Here is a 20,903-nt window from a genome sequence, read left to right on the forward strand (position 1 = left end):
TTGTGTCACTAAGTCCAGACACCTCAGTCTTCCTGAACTCTTACTTCTAACTCTTCAACTCAGCAACATTGCTGTGTTCTTATCCTTCTTGAGATCTTCTGTGTGTCATATCTGAAATTTCGACTCCAGTCAAAAAGTCAGGGAAATCACAGAGATAATTAGTTCCTCACTCTGAGATCTCAATCCTGCAATGCTTATTTTCTAATGTTTGAAAATAATTGTTTGAAACATTTTGTTTGGTTTTCTAGTTGTTTATTGTAGAAAGCCTAGTTAGATATCAGTTACTCTACCACAGCTTGAAAGGGAAATCTACAAGTTTCAAAGTTTTCATTTTAGACATTTAATACTTAAATCCATCTGGACTTTTCTGTTGTAAATATGGACTTCATTTACAGCCTGGACTTTATTGTTGTAGGATGGTGATCCAACTTCATCTTTTTTTCAAATAGATAAACATTTTCTTCTGGATCCATTTATTCAATGGTCCTCACTTTTCCTTACTAACTTGAGATTGCATCTCTACCACATAACAAAGTTTCATATATGCATGGGTCTTTTTCTAAGCACTCATTTTTATTCCACTAGTTAATCTGTCCATCCTTGTGCTATCACACTCTCAATTATTATAGCAAGTCTTAATACCTCCTAGGGTAAATCCCTCTTCCCCTCTTTCCTGTTCATCATCTTTAAATAGGCCCTACTTCTTCTTAGTCCTTACTTTTCCATATAACATTTTTGACCCATTGAGTGTTGTGAATAAGCTTGTTGTAATGTGTATTGGACTACCACTGAATCTACAAATCAATACTGGGAGAACTGATATTTTTATAATATTAAGTATTACTTCCCCTTAATATGGTATATCTCTCCATTCATTTAAAATCAATCTTCCTTAATATTTTTATAAAGTTTTGATTTTCCTTATATAGGTCTTATAATTGTTACATTTATTCTATAATATACAATATTCTCTGATATTATTAACAATGTCCATCCTTTCATTATATTTCTGGTAGTCTATTCGTGGTATAAATAAATGCAACCTACTTTTGTATATTAATATTTTATCAAGCCACCATGCTAAATTCTATCATATCTAACAGTCTGTAATCTCAACCCCTCTATCCAAATTGCCAATATATTAGTACAGGCCACTATCACTTCCCAACTGAATAACTACAACAACTTCTCATTAGTCTCCTAAACTCTAGTCTTAAACTCTACCCTCATGTTAAAAATTCTTTACTGATTTTTCTCTCTCCTCGGCCTTTGTATGTACTGTTGTTCCTCCTACTTGGAATAGTCTTTCCATATCCTCATGGCTAACCTAACTCCTACTTATTCTTGAGGTCTGATTATTGCCTTCAAATACTTATAAGGCTAGATTAGCTATTCCTCTTGTGTGTAGAATATCATCCTATACTTAATCCTCTCCTACTACTCTAAATTGCTTCTCTGTGTCTCCATTTAAACCATAAACTTTTGAGAATAAGCCTTCATCTTAATCTCCACATATTCCCAGAACTTTCCACAGTCTCTGACATACGGCAGAAGATCAATATGTATTTCTTCAATACATGTAAGAATAAAATCTCACTTAATACTAGAAAGACCCACCTGAAACAGAATTGTTTATGCCATTTTACAGATCAAGGAATAGATCTGAATACAAAGATTCATGGCTCAAGAAACATTACTCTACCATACTACTTTTAGAAAGGATGTCCAAAATATATAAATGTTTTATCATAAAAGAAAAAATGTTTTCTCATTTTGAACTTATGTTTTGAATAACTATAACCTGTCACCTATGACTAAAGAAAAAGGAGGGGAAAAAATAATTAAAATATGAAAAGCCCTGAGATTTTTATTAACATGACCAACCAGATTGTCTGCCGACACACAACGTTCAGTGTTAAAAATGAAGAATACCTTGGCAAACCAAGGCAAGTGGTCACTCTAATTTTAATACTAATAAAAATAGTTATATTTATATAAAACATTTGTTTTCTTTTATAAGAAAACATGTAAAGGATAGTATATTTTAGACTTGTAATGTTTTTTGGGTCACATATATTTGTATTCAAACCTCAGCCCTATCTCTTTATTATTGGCACGTTACCTGGCCTCTTTGAGCATTAAAAAACACTCCCCATAGTGGTATAAGTCTTTCAGAAATTCTAGAACACACATTTTAAATGTAGATATACATCCTCAAGTTCATTTCCATTTCCTAAATGCAAGCTGGTGTTAAAATCCTTACCTGTGTTACTTCCTCTACACCAGTCATCTGGTATTTCCTCATTCTTTCAAATACTGAATGATCTGCACAGCCCCCCTGAGGACCGTATTTATGGGGATAGTCTAAAATACAAAGAAGAAACATCGTTACTGTCACACATTTAGGTATAACCAATTACAAATGAGAATTATCTTATAAATAAAATTTAACTGTCTTAACTAATGAAAACCATAAATGCTTATTGAGCACCTATGGAAAAAGCATTATGCTAGGCATTCTAATGTTAAAACCTAGCAGGTTCCTAAGTTCTCCCTCAATTAAAAACCACAGGTCTTTAGCTTTTTGTCATATAGATGATTTGTGAATTCTAAAAAAGGGCCATAATCACTCGTTATTCTGACCCTATCACCAATATACTGCATTCGGCTGTCATCAAGAGAATATCTATGTTTCTGGTCCATCATCTGGCAGGGGTCAAGGGAATCCTGCAGCATTCTGAGTTCCATCAGGAGGACTCTAGCAAATATAAAGGAGAACGCCAAAACTCTTCCTATTCTTGGGAAGATACTCCCCCACCCCTCATTTCACAAAACACAACTGTCTACCACTTTCTCCCTTAGGACCATTAAGACTATTCTCATAGTAGCTCAGTTTTTACAGTTATGTGACTATATCACTGACTACCCCAACTTATTATAGGCATTTGTTGTCACCCAAGTCACTACTGCCCTTATTTCCTTATTTTTAGATCCTGACTTACTGTCAGTCTCTCTGACACCACCTCATCATCATGACTGATGACCTCATTCATCATTATTCATCATTCATGACGATGATCCTTCCAATACACTCAGTTCTTTTCTCCAATGATTTTTTCCTACCTCAGTTTCTCATTTCCATAGTTACTCTTCTGAACTTGTCACTATTGATAACTGAAAGCACTTCATAATCTCAACTTCTAGTATTCTACTTTCTTTCCACCACTTATCTTTTCAGCACATTCCCTCTAGGCTCCATAAGCCCTTTAACATCAGTGAGACCCTTGAATCCACCAATGCTACCACCTTATTGTCTATCACCAGATATTCTTTCTCTTCCTTATTCAGTTTAAATCCCATAGTCAATTATTATTATAATTACACCACTGCATTCACCATCAACACCCCCGTGCTCCACCCCAACACCCTTGAAGGGAGCTGATGGTGAAGGCAGTGGTGTCTTACTTACTTCAGAAGTGTAACTATGGAAGAGAGAAGCTCCTCCTGAAGCTGAATGAAGCTAAAGAAAAACTAGTAATTCCAGTCTCATTCAAAAGTCATGATCTGTAATCTCAAGCAGTTTCTTAATGCCAGCTAGCAACTGAATTTCCAGAGTCTATTCTCAATTTCATTCACCTAGTTAACACCAGACAGTCCTTGCTTGGCCACACCAGTAAGTGCCAATCATAAAACTGACCATGCAAGCTGAAACTATGCAAAATGATCTTAATAATCACTGGGGAAAAAATTACAATTGTTCCGTGACCTTCAAAATCTTTTGTCAAAACACTAAAACTCACTTACCATTGGTTATTAATGTATAGGGGAACAAAAAAAAAACATTTATTTAGTACATTGTTACTTAAAACATTGGAAATTTAAAAGAATTAGTGTTTTATTTCTTCGTAAACTGAATTTTATATATCACGAATTAAAAATATAAATTCCTTTTGAAAGCTTGAAACTTAAGGTAAAAAAAATTTCCAAATATTTCCAAAGCAACAAAACAGTATTTATATATGCTTCAAATTCTGTCAGCACAAAACTCTCCCAACAGAAACGGTCAAGCATACAATTTTTCCCATATACTTTCAAAATTTCTAAAAGACGTTGTTTTCCTTGGTCACCACATTAACTATAAAAATGGACAATGACATTTTCCCTCTAAAATTACTAACAATATAATCCTCATTTCTAGAAAAAGCCTTTGTTCAACTAATGAATAAGCCCTCATTGAGATGCTAAATCATAGGATGCACTGTAGTTCCCCTGAAAAGGCCAAACAGCATATTCTTTCACAAAGAATGAGTCATGGGTGTAGAATATTCGGCCTATTTAAAACAAAGATCAGCTTTAGATCTGTTGCCTTTCTTCCAGTTCCTCTGCCAGCCTCTTGCTTTTGTTTTGCTGTTCAAGACACAAATATAAATAGTACATATATTGTGACTCTACCTCAAGCAGGAAATAGCTCTAGTTAACTCTCAATCATCTACTCTTTCGAGGAGGAATATTTACAGTTCAGATTCTCTGTCGAACAGAACTAGGCATAAAATACTCACTTTTTGCACCCTCACTACTTCCAGCAGGGTACCCCTCCGCCTTATGTGACTAGCAGCTCAGAAACTTAACTGCAAGATCCAAGGCCTTGGCTATGAGATGACCCTCTAATAGTCAAAACTGGGTGGTAATCCCTCCAATAATATGCCATGAATCACCAAAGCCAATTTTTAAAAATCTACATTGAATTTAAAATAGAATGACTTCTATAGAATAATATTATTATGCATAAAAATTATTTTTGTTAGTATCCAGAGTATCATGAGGTGGGGTCCTTGTCCATGAAAATCGCCATTTATTCCCAAAGTTGCCAACATCAACAAGGATTCACTGATGGAGAGTAGAAGAAAGGATAGGCTTTTTTTTTTTTTTCTTTTGAGAAGAAATGAAAAGTTTGGAGACAGGAAAGAACTCCAAATGTTCTTCCTCCTAATTTCAGTGGATGGGAGATCCTTTCTCCCGAGTACCAATTCTCATGTCTTCCCAATCCCCATGTCTAATTTCTGTTTTGGGAGGGTAAGTGGGCATAAGAAAAGCACAGAGTGATTGTCCCTAGAAAGAGGAGGAAGTTGAAGATGACCCCACTTTCCACATGCACTTACAACACTGATCTATCTGGAAACAGAGATAAGGAAGAGGGCCAGGCATGTCACTCCCCACCCCATGGTAAGTTTTAGAAAGAAAGGGTTAGTATTGGCAGCCAAAGGGATAATGGGAGTCAGGTCAACCAGAGAAATGTTGCTTTATTATTCTGACCAATGATAAATAGAATTACTAGTGTTTAAGGAAGAACCTTTGCCCTATTCATTATTGTATGGATAGTTTCTAAAAGTGTCTTGTACAGATTAGGCACTCAAAAAATGTTTATTAACAAATTAATCAGTTGTTAAACCTGTAAAACTTACAACTGACACTTGGAATGAAAACTTGTAACATACTAACTTTAAGTGACCATTATTTACACGTATTTGACTTGGGACTATACAGCTATACACAGGGGTAAATGGGTGACTAGGCCAAAGAACATGCGAATCTCTTTTCCTTTCTTTAGTTCCCAAGCTGTGACAACTGAAAAGAAATATTGTTGCAGCCAGAGTAACAGGGCTGACCCTTCTCCTATGATCACAGATTCTCTCCTCTGGCAATGGAAAGTCTACCCCTTATCTTCGAGGTTCAAGTCAAATTCCACCTCCCCAGGGAAGTCTTCCTAAATCTCCCTAAAGCTCCCTCACTGAAGTAGAATGCACTACCCCAGGGCTTTGATGACATTTTTGTGACAGCATTTATCACATTTTGACTCTCTATTACTGAAAATTCCCCTGAAGGTTTTTAATCTTCAGGGGAAATTTTAAAATTCTCTTTCCTGTATATTCACAAACCAATAAATACTTGTTGAATTTAATTTTTCAGCCAGTATCTGGTTTCTATGCCTCTTTTCAAAGGTCATCCATTAACCAAAGACCTATAAACTGCTGGCTCCCATAACCTCCTTTTAGCCTTCATTCCACCTACAATAAAGAGGAATTGTCTAACACTTTAAATTGTTTCTACAGCAAAGTGTGTTCTAAATTCCTAACTACTTTACAGATTGACTATAACATACAGAACATTCAAAATTAAGACCTGTGTATACATAAATTTCCTAATCATATGTCAATGTTATTTAACTGCATTAATTTATTAAGCAAACAAATAAGAAGAACTATTATATACCAAACAACAGGGATACAAAAATAAATGACATAGAACATGCATTCTCAAGAGCTTTCAGTCTAGCTGAGGTGTCCGACATGTCAACAAGCATGGCATTTAAGTACCAACTTCCCAAGTGTTAAGGTCTCCTGGCAATCATCCACAGTTTATTAAACACTGGTTGAATTTAATTTACTCATCCAGTCAACAGCTGGTTTCCTTCCATGCCGCTCAAAGGTCAGTCATATGACCAATGACCTGTAAACCACTGGATTCAAAAGATAGGGAAGACTCATCACACATTAACAGCAGTAAAGAGAGGATACCCAGAACTGTGAGGTCAGGAAAAAATTCTAGGAGATTACACCTAAGTTGTATTGTCAGCTTGGAGGAGAGAGAATGTATATGCTGTATATGCTACTAGCTTAAATTAAGATTCTTTGGGTATTCTGCTTGTCTTGTTTCCAAATGCTCCCTCTCTAGAGCTCAGGCAACAGAGCAAGACATTTTGGTCCTTAGTAGTTATTTCATCCCCTTGCCTCTTCAAAATTTATCTTCTCTTTAATGAACCAATACTTGATGAGTTAATATTAAAAACCTTATAGTAATTGTCTGTAATAACCCAACCCAAATGTTCATTAACATGCCAATGTATTAACAAATCATGGTATCCACACAATAGACTAATATTTATCAACAAAAAGTTATTAACTTTTAATACATACAACATGGATGAATCCCAAAATATTTATGGTGAGTTAACGCCAGACTTTCATAGAGTATATAATGTATAATTGTGTTTATATAACATTTTAGAAAGCGCAAACTAACCTAGAGATTAGTGCAAGAGGGTAGCAGGGAGTAGAGAGAAGAATTACACTGAAAGCTTTTGGGGGTGACGGGCATGTTTATTATCTTAAATGCTATGATAGTTTCACAGACAAACATATGTCAAAAGTTATCAATATTATATACTTTATAAGCAGTTTACTGCTATCAATTTTTCCTCAATTAAGCTGTTAAAAGAGTAATACTGACTACAGAGATGTGACAATCAAAGGCAATGTGTAGACCTTGATTAAATCCTGTATTAAAAAAAAAACAGGAGACATTTTTGTGAAGTAATTGGGGAAGTGTGTCCACAGACTATACATGAAGGTATTATTCAATATTTAATTTATAGGTCTAAGAGTATAAATCTGTGTAACCTTTTTAAAGAGATATCTGGCAATATATATCAAAATGCAAATGTCTGACAATGCATGCTACTTCTAGGAAATTAATCTTAAGGAAATAGCCATAAAAATATTGAGGGGAGAAAATATGTGCAAGAATGCTACCTGTTGCAATTTTTAACAGTAAAAAAGAGGAAACAATCTATACATCCATCAGTTGGCAGGTTGGTAAATAATACATTTATCAAGGAAACAGCAGAATTGTATGTAGCCATTTAAAGGAAAAATGTAGAGCTATGTTTATTGACACAGAAAGAGATCTAAGATATACTGTACATGAAATTTAAAATGGTATATGAAATCTGAAGGGCTATTCACAAAAATGTTAATGGTGGTGGACACATTTCATCTTAATTTACTTAATTTACATACAAGAACACTTAATTTACTTAAGAAAAATACTTAATTTACATACAAGAATAGCCATTTTATATAGTCATTTGGTAATCAGCACAAAAACATTTTTATTTTTACTTTTTATTTCTGTCAGCCATGATCAATCAAGATATTTCCACCTTTAAAGGAAAAGTGGTTTAGAACCATTAACTTTTAGAAGAGATAAGAGATATTAGCACCATGATCTAACACCCTCATTTTATACCTGAAGAAAATGAGACCAAGAAAAAGTACATTACCTGTATAAGGTTATAAAGCTATTCTAATATATCACCTTGATTTCATTTCTAACTCTTTTCATACATATGTCATGCCTCAGTTCTTTGACATATTACCTCCTGTGCCTTCTCCCTGCCGTGTACCATGACCATTAACTTGTATGGTCTAGAGCAAACAAATTAAAACCAAACAACAGTTTTAACTAGTAGATCTACAAGCTTGCCTACAAAAAATAATTCTAAGAAGTCTCTAGAAGCTAAAACCAATAAAATCCACATCTATAAATTGTAGACTTATGTTCAAATATAAATACAAGATAGCAAGACTGCTTATGGAGATTATCTAATCCCCCAATTTATAAATCATGAACAGAATATAACATGTCTTTAATAAACCAGATCTCACAATGCCTCTTTAGAAGCAGCTTTTTAGAGGGCCAGAGTCCTGGACCAATGTCCTCAGGCACTCTTACAAGGTCACTGGTACAAACATGAATCTTTGAATTATGCTATCAGAGATGTGAAAGACTGAGGTTTAGCTCCGAGTATCTCTAGGACATACACGCACACATACTCCTAAATGCTATTTCTTCTAGTTTTTCTGTAACTCATCACTCATAAGAGTTGAGCCTTGGCCAGGCATGGTGGCTCACACCTGTCATCTTAGCACTTTGGGAGGCCACGGCAGGAGGATCACTTGAGCTCAAGAGCTCGAGACCAGCCTGGCAACATAGTGAGACCTTGTCTCTATTAATATATATACATATTTTTTAAAGTGAGCCTAAAATATAAATTTGCTTTTTCAGTAGTAAATACGGCTCACCTTCAAAATCAATGACACCAAAAATAACTTTTTTTTTAATCCTTACTGTCATTGTCTCTATTGTCATTAAGTTCCTGCCTTTTAGCAGCCTTTAAACTCTCCTAACTCAGAATGTAACAGAAATAAAGCATTGGAGTGGAAGCCAAAAGACATGGATCCATGTCATACTGCACAAGTTTTATAACTCTAGACTTCAGTTTCCGTTATCTTTAGAGTGTTGAATTCTAGTGCCTTTTACAATACTAAAATTATAAAATTTCTTACTCAATTTATTTGTAAAACACTTCAAATACTACAAAATCATGAGAAGATAGTTCTCAAAGGAAAAACAAAAATTTCAAATATAATTTTACTTGTTAGGGTGACTTTCAAAGTTGCTTTACAACATGAAAGCTTTTTTTATTTTCAAATAATCATGTATTTCCGATAGCCATTACAGTACATTGACCTCCATGGAGACAGTGCTGGGGCAAATGACAGCCAGATGAGCACTAGGTGACTCTGTGCTTCTCTGAGGAAAAATAACTAAACTTGGTAAAAGAAGATCCTAAGAGGCCAAGAGGCAAAATGTCATCATATGCATTCTTTGTGCAAACTTCCAGGAACAGAACAAGAAGCAGCACTCATGCTTCAGTTAACTTTTCGGAATTTTCTAAAAAGTGCTCAGAGAGGTGGAAAGCCGTATCTGCTAAAGAGAAAGGAAAATCTGAAGACATGGCAAAGGGGGAGAAGGATGGCTATTAAAGAGAAACTTATATCCCTCCTAAAGAAGAAACAAAAAAGTTTAGGGATCCCAATGTACCCAAGAGGGCTCCTTCCGTCTTTTAATTTTGCCCTGAGTACTGCCCAAAAATCTAAGGAGAATATCCAAACCTATCCATTGCTGATGTTCCAGAGAAACTCAGAAAGATGTGGATATGGTGCATAGGACAAGCAGCCTTATGAAAAGGCTGTGAAGCTGAAGAAAAACTAAGAAATGGATATTGCTGCATACTGAGCTAAAGGAAGGCCTGATGCAGGAAAAAAAAAAGGGGGGAGATGTCAATGCTGGAAAAAAAAAGAGGAGGAAGGTGAGGAAGTTGAAAATACGAAGGAAAAGGAAGAAGATGAAGAGGATGAGTAAGAGGAGGGAGATGAAGATGATCATAATGAATAAGTTGGTTCTAGCGCAGTGTTTGTCCTTGTTTATAAATTATTTAGCACCCCTGTACACAACTCACTCCTTTTAAAGAAAAACCTTTAAAGGTAAGGCTTTGTTTTTAACCTGTACAGTTAACACACTAACAGTTAACCACAATACCAAATGTGTCTCTAGATAGCCCATCCTTGACAGTCAGTTGATGAGAGAGCAAAAAGAAAAAAAAATACAGATGGATGGAAGGACGGACAGACAGACGGACAGACAGCCCAACCTGGTGGTATTTTCAATAACCACTAACTTCGCCTGAAACAGTATGAGAGCTGTAAGCCAGCATGAAAATCTAAAGCAGGTTCTTATTGGTGTACAGCACAAATTAGTTATATATGGAGATGATAGTTTTTCATCTTCATTTCTCTCTGATGCAGCTTATACAAAATAAGTATTACTCTTAACTGAATACCACTCTGTAATTGCCCAAAAAAAAAAAGAGCTGCAGCTGTTTTATTGACACTGTAAATGCTTCTAATAACAATTTTTTATTTTAAAAAATCTTATGTTTCTGAAATAATTCACTGTATTTCATTATAGCTAAAATATTTTATATTGATGTTTTAAGATAAATATATATGAATATACATGTATACATATACATACATATATACAACCAATCAGAAAAGAACTTGATCTAAAATTTTCAACTGTTATCCTATTTATACAAAGTTACATAATATGAAATGCATAATATGCATAATATGAAAAGTCTAAGCATATTTTCTCCAGATTCTGCTAAAAAGAATTAAGCCCCTCACTGTCTCTTTCTCTCTCTTTTTTTTATTTATTTTTTTCTGAGACAGTCTCACTCTGTCGCCCAGGCTGGAGTGCAGTGGCATGATCTTGGCTCACTGCAAGCTCCGACTCCCAGGTTCAAGCCATTCTCCTGCCTCAGCCTCTCGGGTAGCTGGGACTACAGGCACCTGCCACCACGCCTGGCTAATTTTTTGTATTTTTAGTAGAGACGGGGTTTCACTGCTTAGCCAGGATGGTCTCTATCTCCTGACCTCACGATCCGCCTGCCTCGGCCTCCCAAAGTGCTGGGATTACAGGCGTGAGCCACCACACCCGGCCACTGTCTCTTTCTTTGTGATTTTTTTAACTTTCCAATTTAGTATCCTACATTTCTAATTAAATATTATTCTTAAAATAACTCCCATATCTGTGGCCTTCTCAACTTTTCGGCTTCTGTGCCTCTGAGTTGTTTAGAAAAATTAATTTATACTTCCCTGGAGATTAACTCAGAAAAAAGGAAAAGACAGAGTCAAGAATACCACTACATTTTTATATTTCTTTCTTTTTTTTTTTTTTTTTTTTTTTTTTTTGAGACAGAGTCTCGCTCTGTCACCCAGGCTGGAGTGCAGTGGCGCAATCTCGGCTCACTGCAAGCTCTGCCTCCCGGGTTCACGCCATTCTCCTGCCTCAGCCTCTCCGAGTAGCTGGGACTACAGGCGCCCGCCACCACGCCCGGCTAATTTTTTTTTTGTGTTTTTAGTAGAGACGGGGTTTCACCGTGGTCTCAATCTCCTGACCTCGTGATCCGCCCGCCTCAGCCTCCCAAAGTGCTGGGATTACAAGCGTGAGCCACCGCGCCCGGCCCATTTTTATATTTCTTTCAAATACTATCACTGTGCTTAAATAAGTTCAGTATTTAACATCAATGCTTAGTAAAGCATACAAATTCAAAACATATAGTAGAGAGATTAACCAACACACTTGTATGCACTGTGGGAGTTCAGAAGTCAAACAATCAGAGCACTCACTCCACACCTCAACTTTTCCAGTTGGCTACATAGTTTGTCACAACTCAATATGCTTATGCAGATTTCCAATCTCCAGACTGGACCTAAGTATAGCCAGAATGCTTTTTAAAACAGTTTTCCTGTTACATGTGAATGATACAAACAGTGCTAGCTATTATCAATACTTACCAATTCAATTATTCTTCCCTCTTGTATTCCTTCCTTTTGTCTCTCCCTGTCACTAACAGTGATACAAAACAACTTCAAAAACACAATATGGAACTAATTGACATTTTAAAAGTTTTAGATGCAACATCCTGACATTTCCACAAATGAGGAAGCTTCTACATGAATGAAGAGGCCTCCATCTTGAAATGATAAAATAAAGTTTAACAATCTTAATTTTTCAGAACAAGAAATAGGGGGTCTTCCCATTGAAGCACAAAAGAAAGAAGAAGTATACGTATGGCTAACACACATTCTAAAGTAGGGGTGCCCTACTATTATAAGGTATAGACAAATTCAGGCCGGGCGCAGTGGCTCATGCCTGTAATCCCAGCACTTTGGGAGGCCGAGGCGGGCAGATCACGAGGTCGAGAGATCGAGACCATCCTGGCCAACATGGTGAAATTCCGTCTCTACTAAAAATACAAAAATTAGCTGGGCATGATGTCACACGCCTGTAGTCCCAGCTACTCGGGAGGCTGAGGCAGGAGAATCACTTGAACCCAGAAGGCGGAGGTTGCAGTGAGCTGAGATGGCACCACTGCACTCCAGCCTGGGCGACAGAGGTATAGGCAAATTCAACCTCTCTAGGCTTTTCTATACCCCACAAAGGAAAATAAATAATAAATTTGAAATGAAAGCAATAAACCCAAATAACTTATTCTGCAGCTTTTCATATACAATTAAAATATATTTTTTAATTTGGAGATTAAGTATTTCTCTATAAGTATAGCATAAAAAAATTACTCAGACCTTTAGCTCTTGGATAGGTAGTACACAAAAAAGGTGTAAGGGAATTATTACAAGCAGTCATATAGTCAGATATTCCTAAAACCTGTTCATGTTAATAACTATACTATTCTAGTTTACGGAACAATGTTTTTCTCAGTTTCTTTACAATAAACTGTGCTAAGGGGCAGAGGACTAAGTGGTATTCTTATCTTGTCATTAACTGTTCACACTTCCATGTCCTAGGAGAGAGTGTTTTTTACTGAGTACAGAATTAAATAAGTATGCATTTTAAGGTGATAACAGTATGTAGTTATCACTATCACATCTAGAGAAATTATTAAGTATTTTCATTGAAAACTATCTCTGTGTTCTGGTACAGTCTCAGAAGCCATTCCCCAAGGTTCTGAGAATAGCAGTATCATTTTTCATGATGGTTCTATACATTTATGCCTTCAGTTGCAAAAACAGTATTAAGAAGAGGGTAGCCAAATTCTCATTCAGAAGCTATAGCCAAGGTTAGTATGCCTCCCCTACCATTTGCTTCTTTTTGGTAAGGATAACATATACAAGGATACCAAATTCAATTAAGAACATTCACAGTGATACAATCATGCAGTACTTTACTTCTGAAAATAAATTATTGGTACTTAAACCAACTATATAAAAATAATAATACACATTAAAGGGCATCCTTTCCCTTTTAGTTAGTTATAAAATAAACACTGCTAAATATATTAAGGAGAGAGTTTGGCTTAAAACAGCAATAGATGCAAATGTATGATTTTAGAGAGGCTTACAGATTTCAGAAAACCCCCAGAAATCCTTGAAGTAAAGGCAGTGAGAATTTACAGCTTTCTTCCATGAGTGAAGCAGAAGAGCACAGGGTAAAGAACAGGAGGTCCACAATCAAGTGACATAAGTTTTCTAAGCCTCAGTTTAAGCCTTCACCTATAAAGTGGGAATAATAGGTGTGCCAGTATCTCATAAGGTTGAGAATTCAATTCAATAATGCAAGTAAAGATTTTTATATAGTGTCAGGTATACATTAAGCCATAATAATTATTCTTACTACTGCTACTACTACTACTTCTAGAACCTGTCATATTCTACACAGAGAATTTAAAGAACCAATTAAAGTAATTATTAAATTTAGTGAGCCCTCCCATCTGTTTTTGTTTGACATGAAAACTAAGGGTAGTTTCCACATTTTTAAATGGTTAAAGAAAAAAATCAAAAGAATGATATTTTATGTCATATGAAAAATATATGAAATTAAAATTTAAGTGTCTATGAAGTTTTATTAAAAACAGCCATGCCAGCTGGGAGCAGTGGCTTATACCTGGAGTCCCAGCTACTCACAGGGCTGAGGTAAGCGGATCACTTGAGCCCAGGAGATTGAGCCTGTAGTGAGGTATGATCACACCACTGCACTCCAGACTGGGCAACAGGGCAAGGCTCTGTCTCCAAAAAAATAGATAAATAAATAATAATTTCTTTTCAAAAAGCACCCACGCTTATTCATATATTATGTGTTTCTTTGGCTGTTCTTGTGTTACGATGGCAGAGCTGAGTAGCTGCAATAAAACATACAGCTCTCAAAGCCAAAAATATTTACTATCTGTCCCTCTGCAGAGAATTTGCCAACCATGGTCTAGAATATAAATATAGCAACTATTTAGACTAAAAGACTAATACATGGATGTTTTCTTGTCTTAAACCATGGTTCACTTGACAGATTTTTAGATAGGTTTTCAAAAGTAATTGTCTACATTTGCAAACATTAAAAACTCTGTTTAAGGCAATTCCTTCCGTACTCCCATCCTCATATCCTACAATTCCAATTACCTGAGAAGCTACAAATAAAATCACCTTAAAGATTGCTGCTTTTAAATTCTAACACCACTACTGATACTTAATAATAAAAAGAATGTTAAAAAGTTCTCCTTACCACAAACATATATTTACTTAAACAAGTATAAAATAAAAGCTGGTATCAATGATAAAGTATTTAAATGCCAAAAAGAACAAAAAATCAAGTAACATTCAGTGTCATTCATCCTCCAAGCTAACTCATCATCTTTGGGGAAAAAAAAAGATTGACACCTATTAAGATATTTGGAAATTACTGCTGGATGCAATATGTGAAAAATACAATTATATTACAAGAAAGAAAGAAAGAAAAGAAAAGTGGAAAAAAAGAATATTCTTAAACTACACACAAGTAGATAACAGAAGAAGCAAAACACGATAGAGAGGCACAATAACAGAAGTCAAAACAGGCAGAACAAATACAGTAGAGGGCACTGACAGGAAGTAGAAAGCAATGGAGAAAGTACAATTACAATATGACAGAAAGGAAAAAATAATCTGGCAGATTACTCTTTTCCTCTCCTTCCTTCCTCAAAAGGTTTTATTTGATTTTGATAAAACATTCTAGAAAAATATTCCAGTATTTCATTAAGTATTTATGAAAAGCCTGCTGCACAGACAAATGATACTTGGAATATTAAAGGAGCAAAAGAAACAGCAACTATATCTGGAGAACTTACATACCCTGATAGGGGAGGTAACCCTGCAAAAAAGGGTTAAATTACTAAGAAAATTACAAAGCAAGTCACAAACCAGGTAAATAATAATTTTGTCAGCAGAAAGAGAGGAAAGCAAAGGAATTCATATTCCTACTTATGAAGGAAAATGATAGCTTAGAGCTTGAAAAGAAAGGAAGAGTTTGAAATACCAGGAGTTAAAACTGGAAAAGGAATCAAATAGAGGTGAATGAAAATACAGGCAAGTAGCATTAATGAGCTTATGATTTAACAAGTAGCTAAAAATCATAAATGCATCCTACCTAGAATACGTATGTTATTTTCTATAGCAATCTAGCAGCAGAGATAACAAGCAGTTGGACAGATGAAGCACAGAAAATGTCAGAGCTGATGGAGCAAAAAGTCAAAATGGTTAATGCTTGTCAGTGTATTACTAAGTGAGAATAAAATTATTGACAATAAATTTCTGTCTATACAAAGGAAAACATATGTAGGAAGAAGATGCCAAGTTAGGAAAGTAGGCAAAAATTGAGAGACTAGTCTAATTACAGTCAAAAAATAATAAATGGGTATTCAAGAGCTATATAAATTAGAGAAATGTATTTCTGTGGTACTTCAAAGAAGCATTCCCAATAACTGGATAACTGTGGATACACGGACAATAGAATTAAAAGGTAAAGTCTAAATACATTTTCTATTCTTAGAAAAATATCATCATATAAAGATGGTAGAGAACAAAATCCATGATAAACTTGGACTCTTGAGGTCATTACCTTAAGATTCTAAAAAGAAATACTCAATGGACTTAAAAATTACAAAAATACCTAAAATATTCCTTAAACACTACACAAATATCCACACTGAAATTTACATAAGAAGTAATGATGCTCTTCTACCTTCAGTAGGCCACACACACAAAGGTATTAGCATTACACAGACAGGCTGATGTCAAAATATATGATTTCCAGTTCAGTCAGATTTGGTTGACTCACAAAGTTCAAACATAATTAGTTATGTCATATCAGCAAAGTAGTACTGGCAATGGATTGACAAGGAAATTGCCTCATTACATATATCTACTATTCCTTAAATAGCAATTGCTAGTAAAAACTATGTTCTAGCCTGATTAGTAACTCAGGAAAGAAAACAGCTAATGCTTCATTTGTCTCCACACAGTTTTAACTATCATAAGCCTTTGGAAAAAGGCTACTTGATAAAATTTAAGTACTTACTAATATCATCTTCATGATAAATGACAGAGTGAAATGGCAGAGTTCGGTCTTTAATATATCTCTCTGCTGGCTCAACATAAAATGTGCCACCACGAGTCTGGATGAATCCTTCAAATCTTCCATCAATAACAGACCCATGGCTAAAACTTCCTTCTTCACCTATTAATGAAAGCGACAAATTCTTGACAATTTAATTTGCACATGAATGTTAGATTTGTTCATATATATGTATATGTGTGTGTGTGTATATATATATATATATACACATGCATACATATATACACATATATATGGTTAAATCTTGAATATAAATTTACTATGGAAATTTTCACATAAAATATATTAAGCAGAATGTGAGATGTGAACAGCAACTAGTATTTAGTTAAAACATATACAATTACTAATAACAGCAATGAAAAATTAGAGTATCTGCCTTGTTACCAACCACACTCCTTGCACCTAGCTGAGTACCTAGCATGTATGCAACAGTCATCAATAATTGTAAATTGGCCCAGCACAGTGTGGTTCACACCTATAATTCCAGTACTTTAGGGGGCCGAGGCGGGCAGATCACTCGAGGCCAGGGGTTCAAGACCAGCCTAGCTAACATAGCAAAACCCTGTCTCTACTAAAAACACAGAAACATTAGCTGGGCCTGGTGGCACAGGTCTGTAAGTCCAGCTACTCAGGAGGCTGAGGCAGAAGAATCACTTGAACCCTGGAGGCGGAGGTTGCTGTGAGCTGACATGGCACCATTGAACTCCAGCCTGGGCGATAAGAGCAAGACCTTGTCTCAGAACAAAACAAAACAATTAATTGTTAAATTAACTTAAACTTAAAAGAAGCAAGCAAACCCACTGATAAAATACACACTTTCAGAATAAAGACATCCAAAGCATCTTTTGAAAATTTTGCTACAGGTACCACAAGAAACAAGCTCCTTTCCCATCCGATATATTGTGCATGGGCCAGGCCTTTTGACTTCTGCGCTATCCTTAGGGGTTTGTTTTGTGTTTTGTTTTGTTTTGCTTTTGAGACAAGGTCTTGCTCTGTCACCCAGGCTGGAGTGCAGTGATGAGCTCATGGCTCTGTGCAGCCTCAACCTCCTGGGCTCAGGCACTCCTCCCACCTCCACCTCCCTAGTAGCTGGGACTACAGGCGTGCACCGCCACTTCCAGCTAATTTTTGTATTTTTGGTAGAGACGGGGCCTTGCTATGTTTCCTAGGCTGGTCTGGAACTCCTGGGCTCAAACAATCCACCTGCCTCGGCCTCCTAAAGTGCTGGGATTACAGGCGTGAGTCACCACGCCCAGCTTATAAACACATTTTTAAACAGAACAGTGTCAAATATTTCAGAGGCACTTTGAACAAAAGTATACCAACAGTACTTTTAAAGATATCGGACAAAGATTTGTAATACTATCCCATCAATTATACTTCTCTAGTGAAAGGAAATAATAGGAAAAAAGGTACTTTTGGTTCTTAATATAATCACAACAAAAAGGTGAGCACCAAAATCAAATGACATAAAAGGTGAAAGCAGAGGGAGAGGGCTTTAAACCTTGAATTTACCCATTACAATTCTCTCATTAAAATAAAAATCAGGCCATCCACAATTTCTAAGTTGTAGAATAACATTAATTAGTTGCCTTTGAATTAATCATAGACTGGAGGTAAGAGCCCAAGACACTGGTATTTTAAGTTGTTTTGTTTTGTTTTGTTTTTTTAAATAAAGAGACAAGGCCTCTCTCTGTCGCCCAGGCTATAGTGCAGTGGCACAATCATAGCTCACTGTAGCCTCAACCTCCTGGGCTCAGCAATCCTCCCACTTCAGCCTCCCATCTAACTGAAACTACAGGTGTGCCACCACAACTAATTTTTTTATGTTTTTTAGTGACAAGGTCTCACTATATTGCCCAGCCTGGTCTCAAACTCCAGGTCTCAAGCAATCCGCCTGCCTCAGCCTCCCAAAGCACTGGGATTACAGGTGTAAGTGCTACCATGCCTGGCCTAAATAACATGATTTTTATCTGCAAACTCATTTATAGCCTCATACTTTTCTTGATCTCATCACCTAGCAAAAAAGGGCAGGAACTACTAAGTTATTTGCCCAGCAAGATAAATAATCAAGAAGACAATATAACACTAAAGTCTGACATTGAAAATCTACTGATGAAAAACGCTTTACTTTGGTTACAGAATTGTAAGAGTACAAAAAAGCGAAAGAATTTAATAATTAGGTTTATTCTACAAGTGAGAAAGTTTAAGTATAGAAATGCCTCATTTATCTGGCACAATCAAAAAATGAGAAAAAATTCTTTAAGCACTTAATTTTTCATATTACTATTTTCAGTAGAAATCACTCGTGTAGAAATAATCTCAAACAGTTTAACACTGTCTTAACTGAGAATCATCTTGAGTACTTACTAATGTACAGTTATAAAACAATGACATTTTGCCTCTCTCCAACGCCCCCAGAAGATCTTCATTTTTTAAGCTTTTTTATGACTTCGACAATTGTTCTGTTCTTTCAACACTACTAGTAGATGTAACTTTCTATTGGGTTAAGTGTGCCACTGATGCCCCCCAATATGCATTTTTAATTTGATGCAGCAAGAGAAATTTGTTAGAATTGTGAATAAAGCAAATAGATTCTGAGGAAGAAGGGCCTTGGGAGGATTTTCCTACAGATGACTGTGTCACATTCTTTTTGGCTAAGATTATCTTTACTGTTTCCTTTTAGACTTTTCCTGTTTTCTTATAAAACACAGCAAAGTTACTATTAATTTCTTACTTGGAAAATCAGAAAATCACAGAAGACGTTAAAACTTTTGAAAACTCTAACGGTTTAGAGGTACTGAGTCATAATTTCATACCTTTCAGAAGCCAGATATTTCATAATTCACTATTAAACATACATGTAAAGACAGGTCCAAACATTACTTCATTTCTCAAAGACCATTACCCTTCATATGAATTCAACCTCCTCTGGATTTATAACCTTTTCTGAAATATTTGCTTACACTTCAAAATAAGTATCTTTGTGTAGAAAAAAAAAATGGAAGAAAAGGGTTCTGTTAAGGTCCAACTTACCATAAATATGTCCAGTGTAAATATGAGAGGTATCATAATCAAGTACTTTATTTGATGTTTCTACTTTAAATTCATCACTGAAAAGGGAAGTGTCCCTCTTCATTCGTAGGTTGAAATGTCTGTAAAATGGGATGGGAAGGGGAACAACTGAAATTAAAAAGATCCAAATTTTAAACGATTAATTTTGAAAAGTCTACAAAATGTGGACTGTTATGAAATTTGTCTATTTGTGAAATATGCTGACCAAGATTTTTAAATAAATATTCTGCTCTAAAAGTCAACTTAATAGCTGTGGTAGGACTCTAAATGAGATAAAATTAAACAGTAATTGTCTAGGATGTTAAAAATAAATGCCTATAGACTGATTCTTACATGGTAAAACAAGATATTCAAACAGCAACTAAGTTACTTGGAGATTAGAACAGGCTTCCTGACCCAATTACTATTAGTTACCACTGCCTGTCTTCTCTCTCTAGTAATTCTGCTATTTTGCTATTCTACCCTACTTTCTACAAGTCAAATAAGAAAATACATAAGAAAGCAGCATCTATATTGGGTATTTAACATCTCTTCTCAGAAAGACAAGTGTGTACGCTCTTTGTTTTACCCTGGGGCTTCTAATTCTTGCAAATTATAGAAATCTTCCTTAATTCAATTTGGGAACCCCGAAAGACCAGGATAATGGCTGAAATCAGAGGAATTTTAGTCCTCTACATAAAAAAGGGAAAGATCAAAATACTGAAGTAAAATTAATTGAAGATATGACAAAAATCTAGAGTTTAGAATCAAACTGGAATCAAATCTTAGGCCTAGAATTTACTAGCTCAGGTTCCTGTCTGTGAAATAAAGGTAATATAAATTCTATACATCTTGTAAAATTATTTTAAATATTAGAGATTATAATGTATATAAAGTCATAACACAGTACCTGGCACATTGGAGATATACGATAAAATGGCAACAAATTAGCTAACATTACTCAACTCTTTTAAAAGTATATCAAGTCTTTTATAATTGCTATAGAAATCTGAACATTATCGAATTTCTACTCAATTTTTTTGACAATCACAACAAAGTATTACGTCTTTTTTTTACATATACATGTTTTGCAGAGTACTGTAAGAACCTTGTTTTTTAAAATAATAAAAATCGGTAACACATTAAGTTGTATGGGGAAACATACAGTCACTTCACACATTTGTGACATGAATAAGTTGGTA

General features: G+C 35.3%; 1 protein-coding gene across 2 annotated transcripts in view; it reads right to left on the reverse strand.

Moving 5' to 3' along the window:
- Window positions 1–20,903, reverse strand: part of ADAM10 (ADAM metallopeptidase domain 10) — a 159,562-nt gene that overhangs the window by 68,916 nt on the left and 69,743 nt on the right. For both annotated transcript variants that reach the window (XM_003267037.2, XM_030814481.1), the window contains exons 3-5: window positions 19,684–19,802; window positions 16,591–16,749; window positions 2,264–2,364 (exon numbers count right to left, since the gene is read on the reverse strand). In XM_003267037.2, the coding sequence (XP_003267085.1) occupies window positions 2,264–2,364; window positions 16,591–16,749; window positions 19,684–19,802 (379 nt within the window). The remainder of the gene's footprint in view (window positions 1–2,263; window positions 2,365–16,590; window positions 16,750–19,683; window positions 19,803–20,903) is intronic.

This window comes from Nomascus leucogenys, chromosome 6 (assembly GCF_006542625.1).
Source record: "Nomascus leucogenys isolate Asia chromosome 6, Asia_NLE_v1, whole genome shotgun sequence".
NCBI classification, from domain to species: Eukaryota; Metazoa; Chordata; class Mammalia; order Primates; family Hylobatidae; genus Nomascus; species Nomascus leucogenys.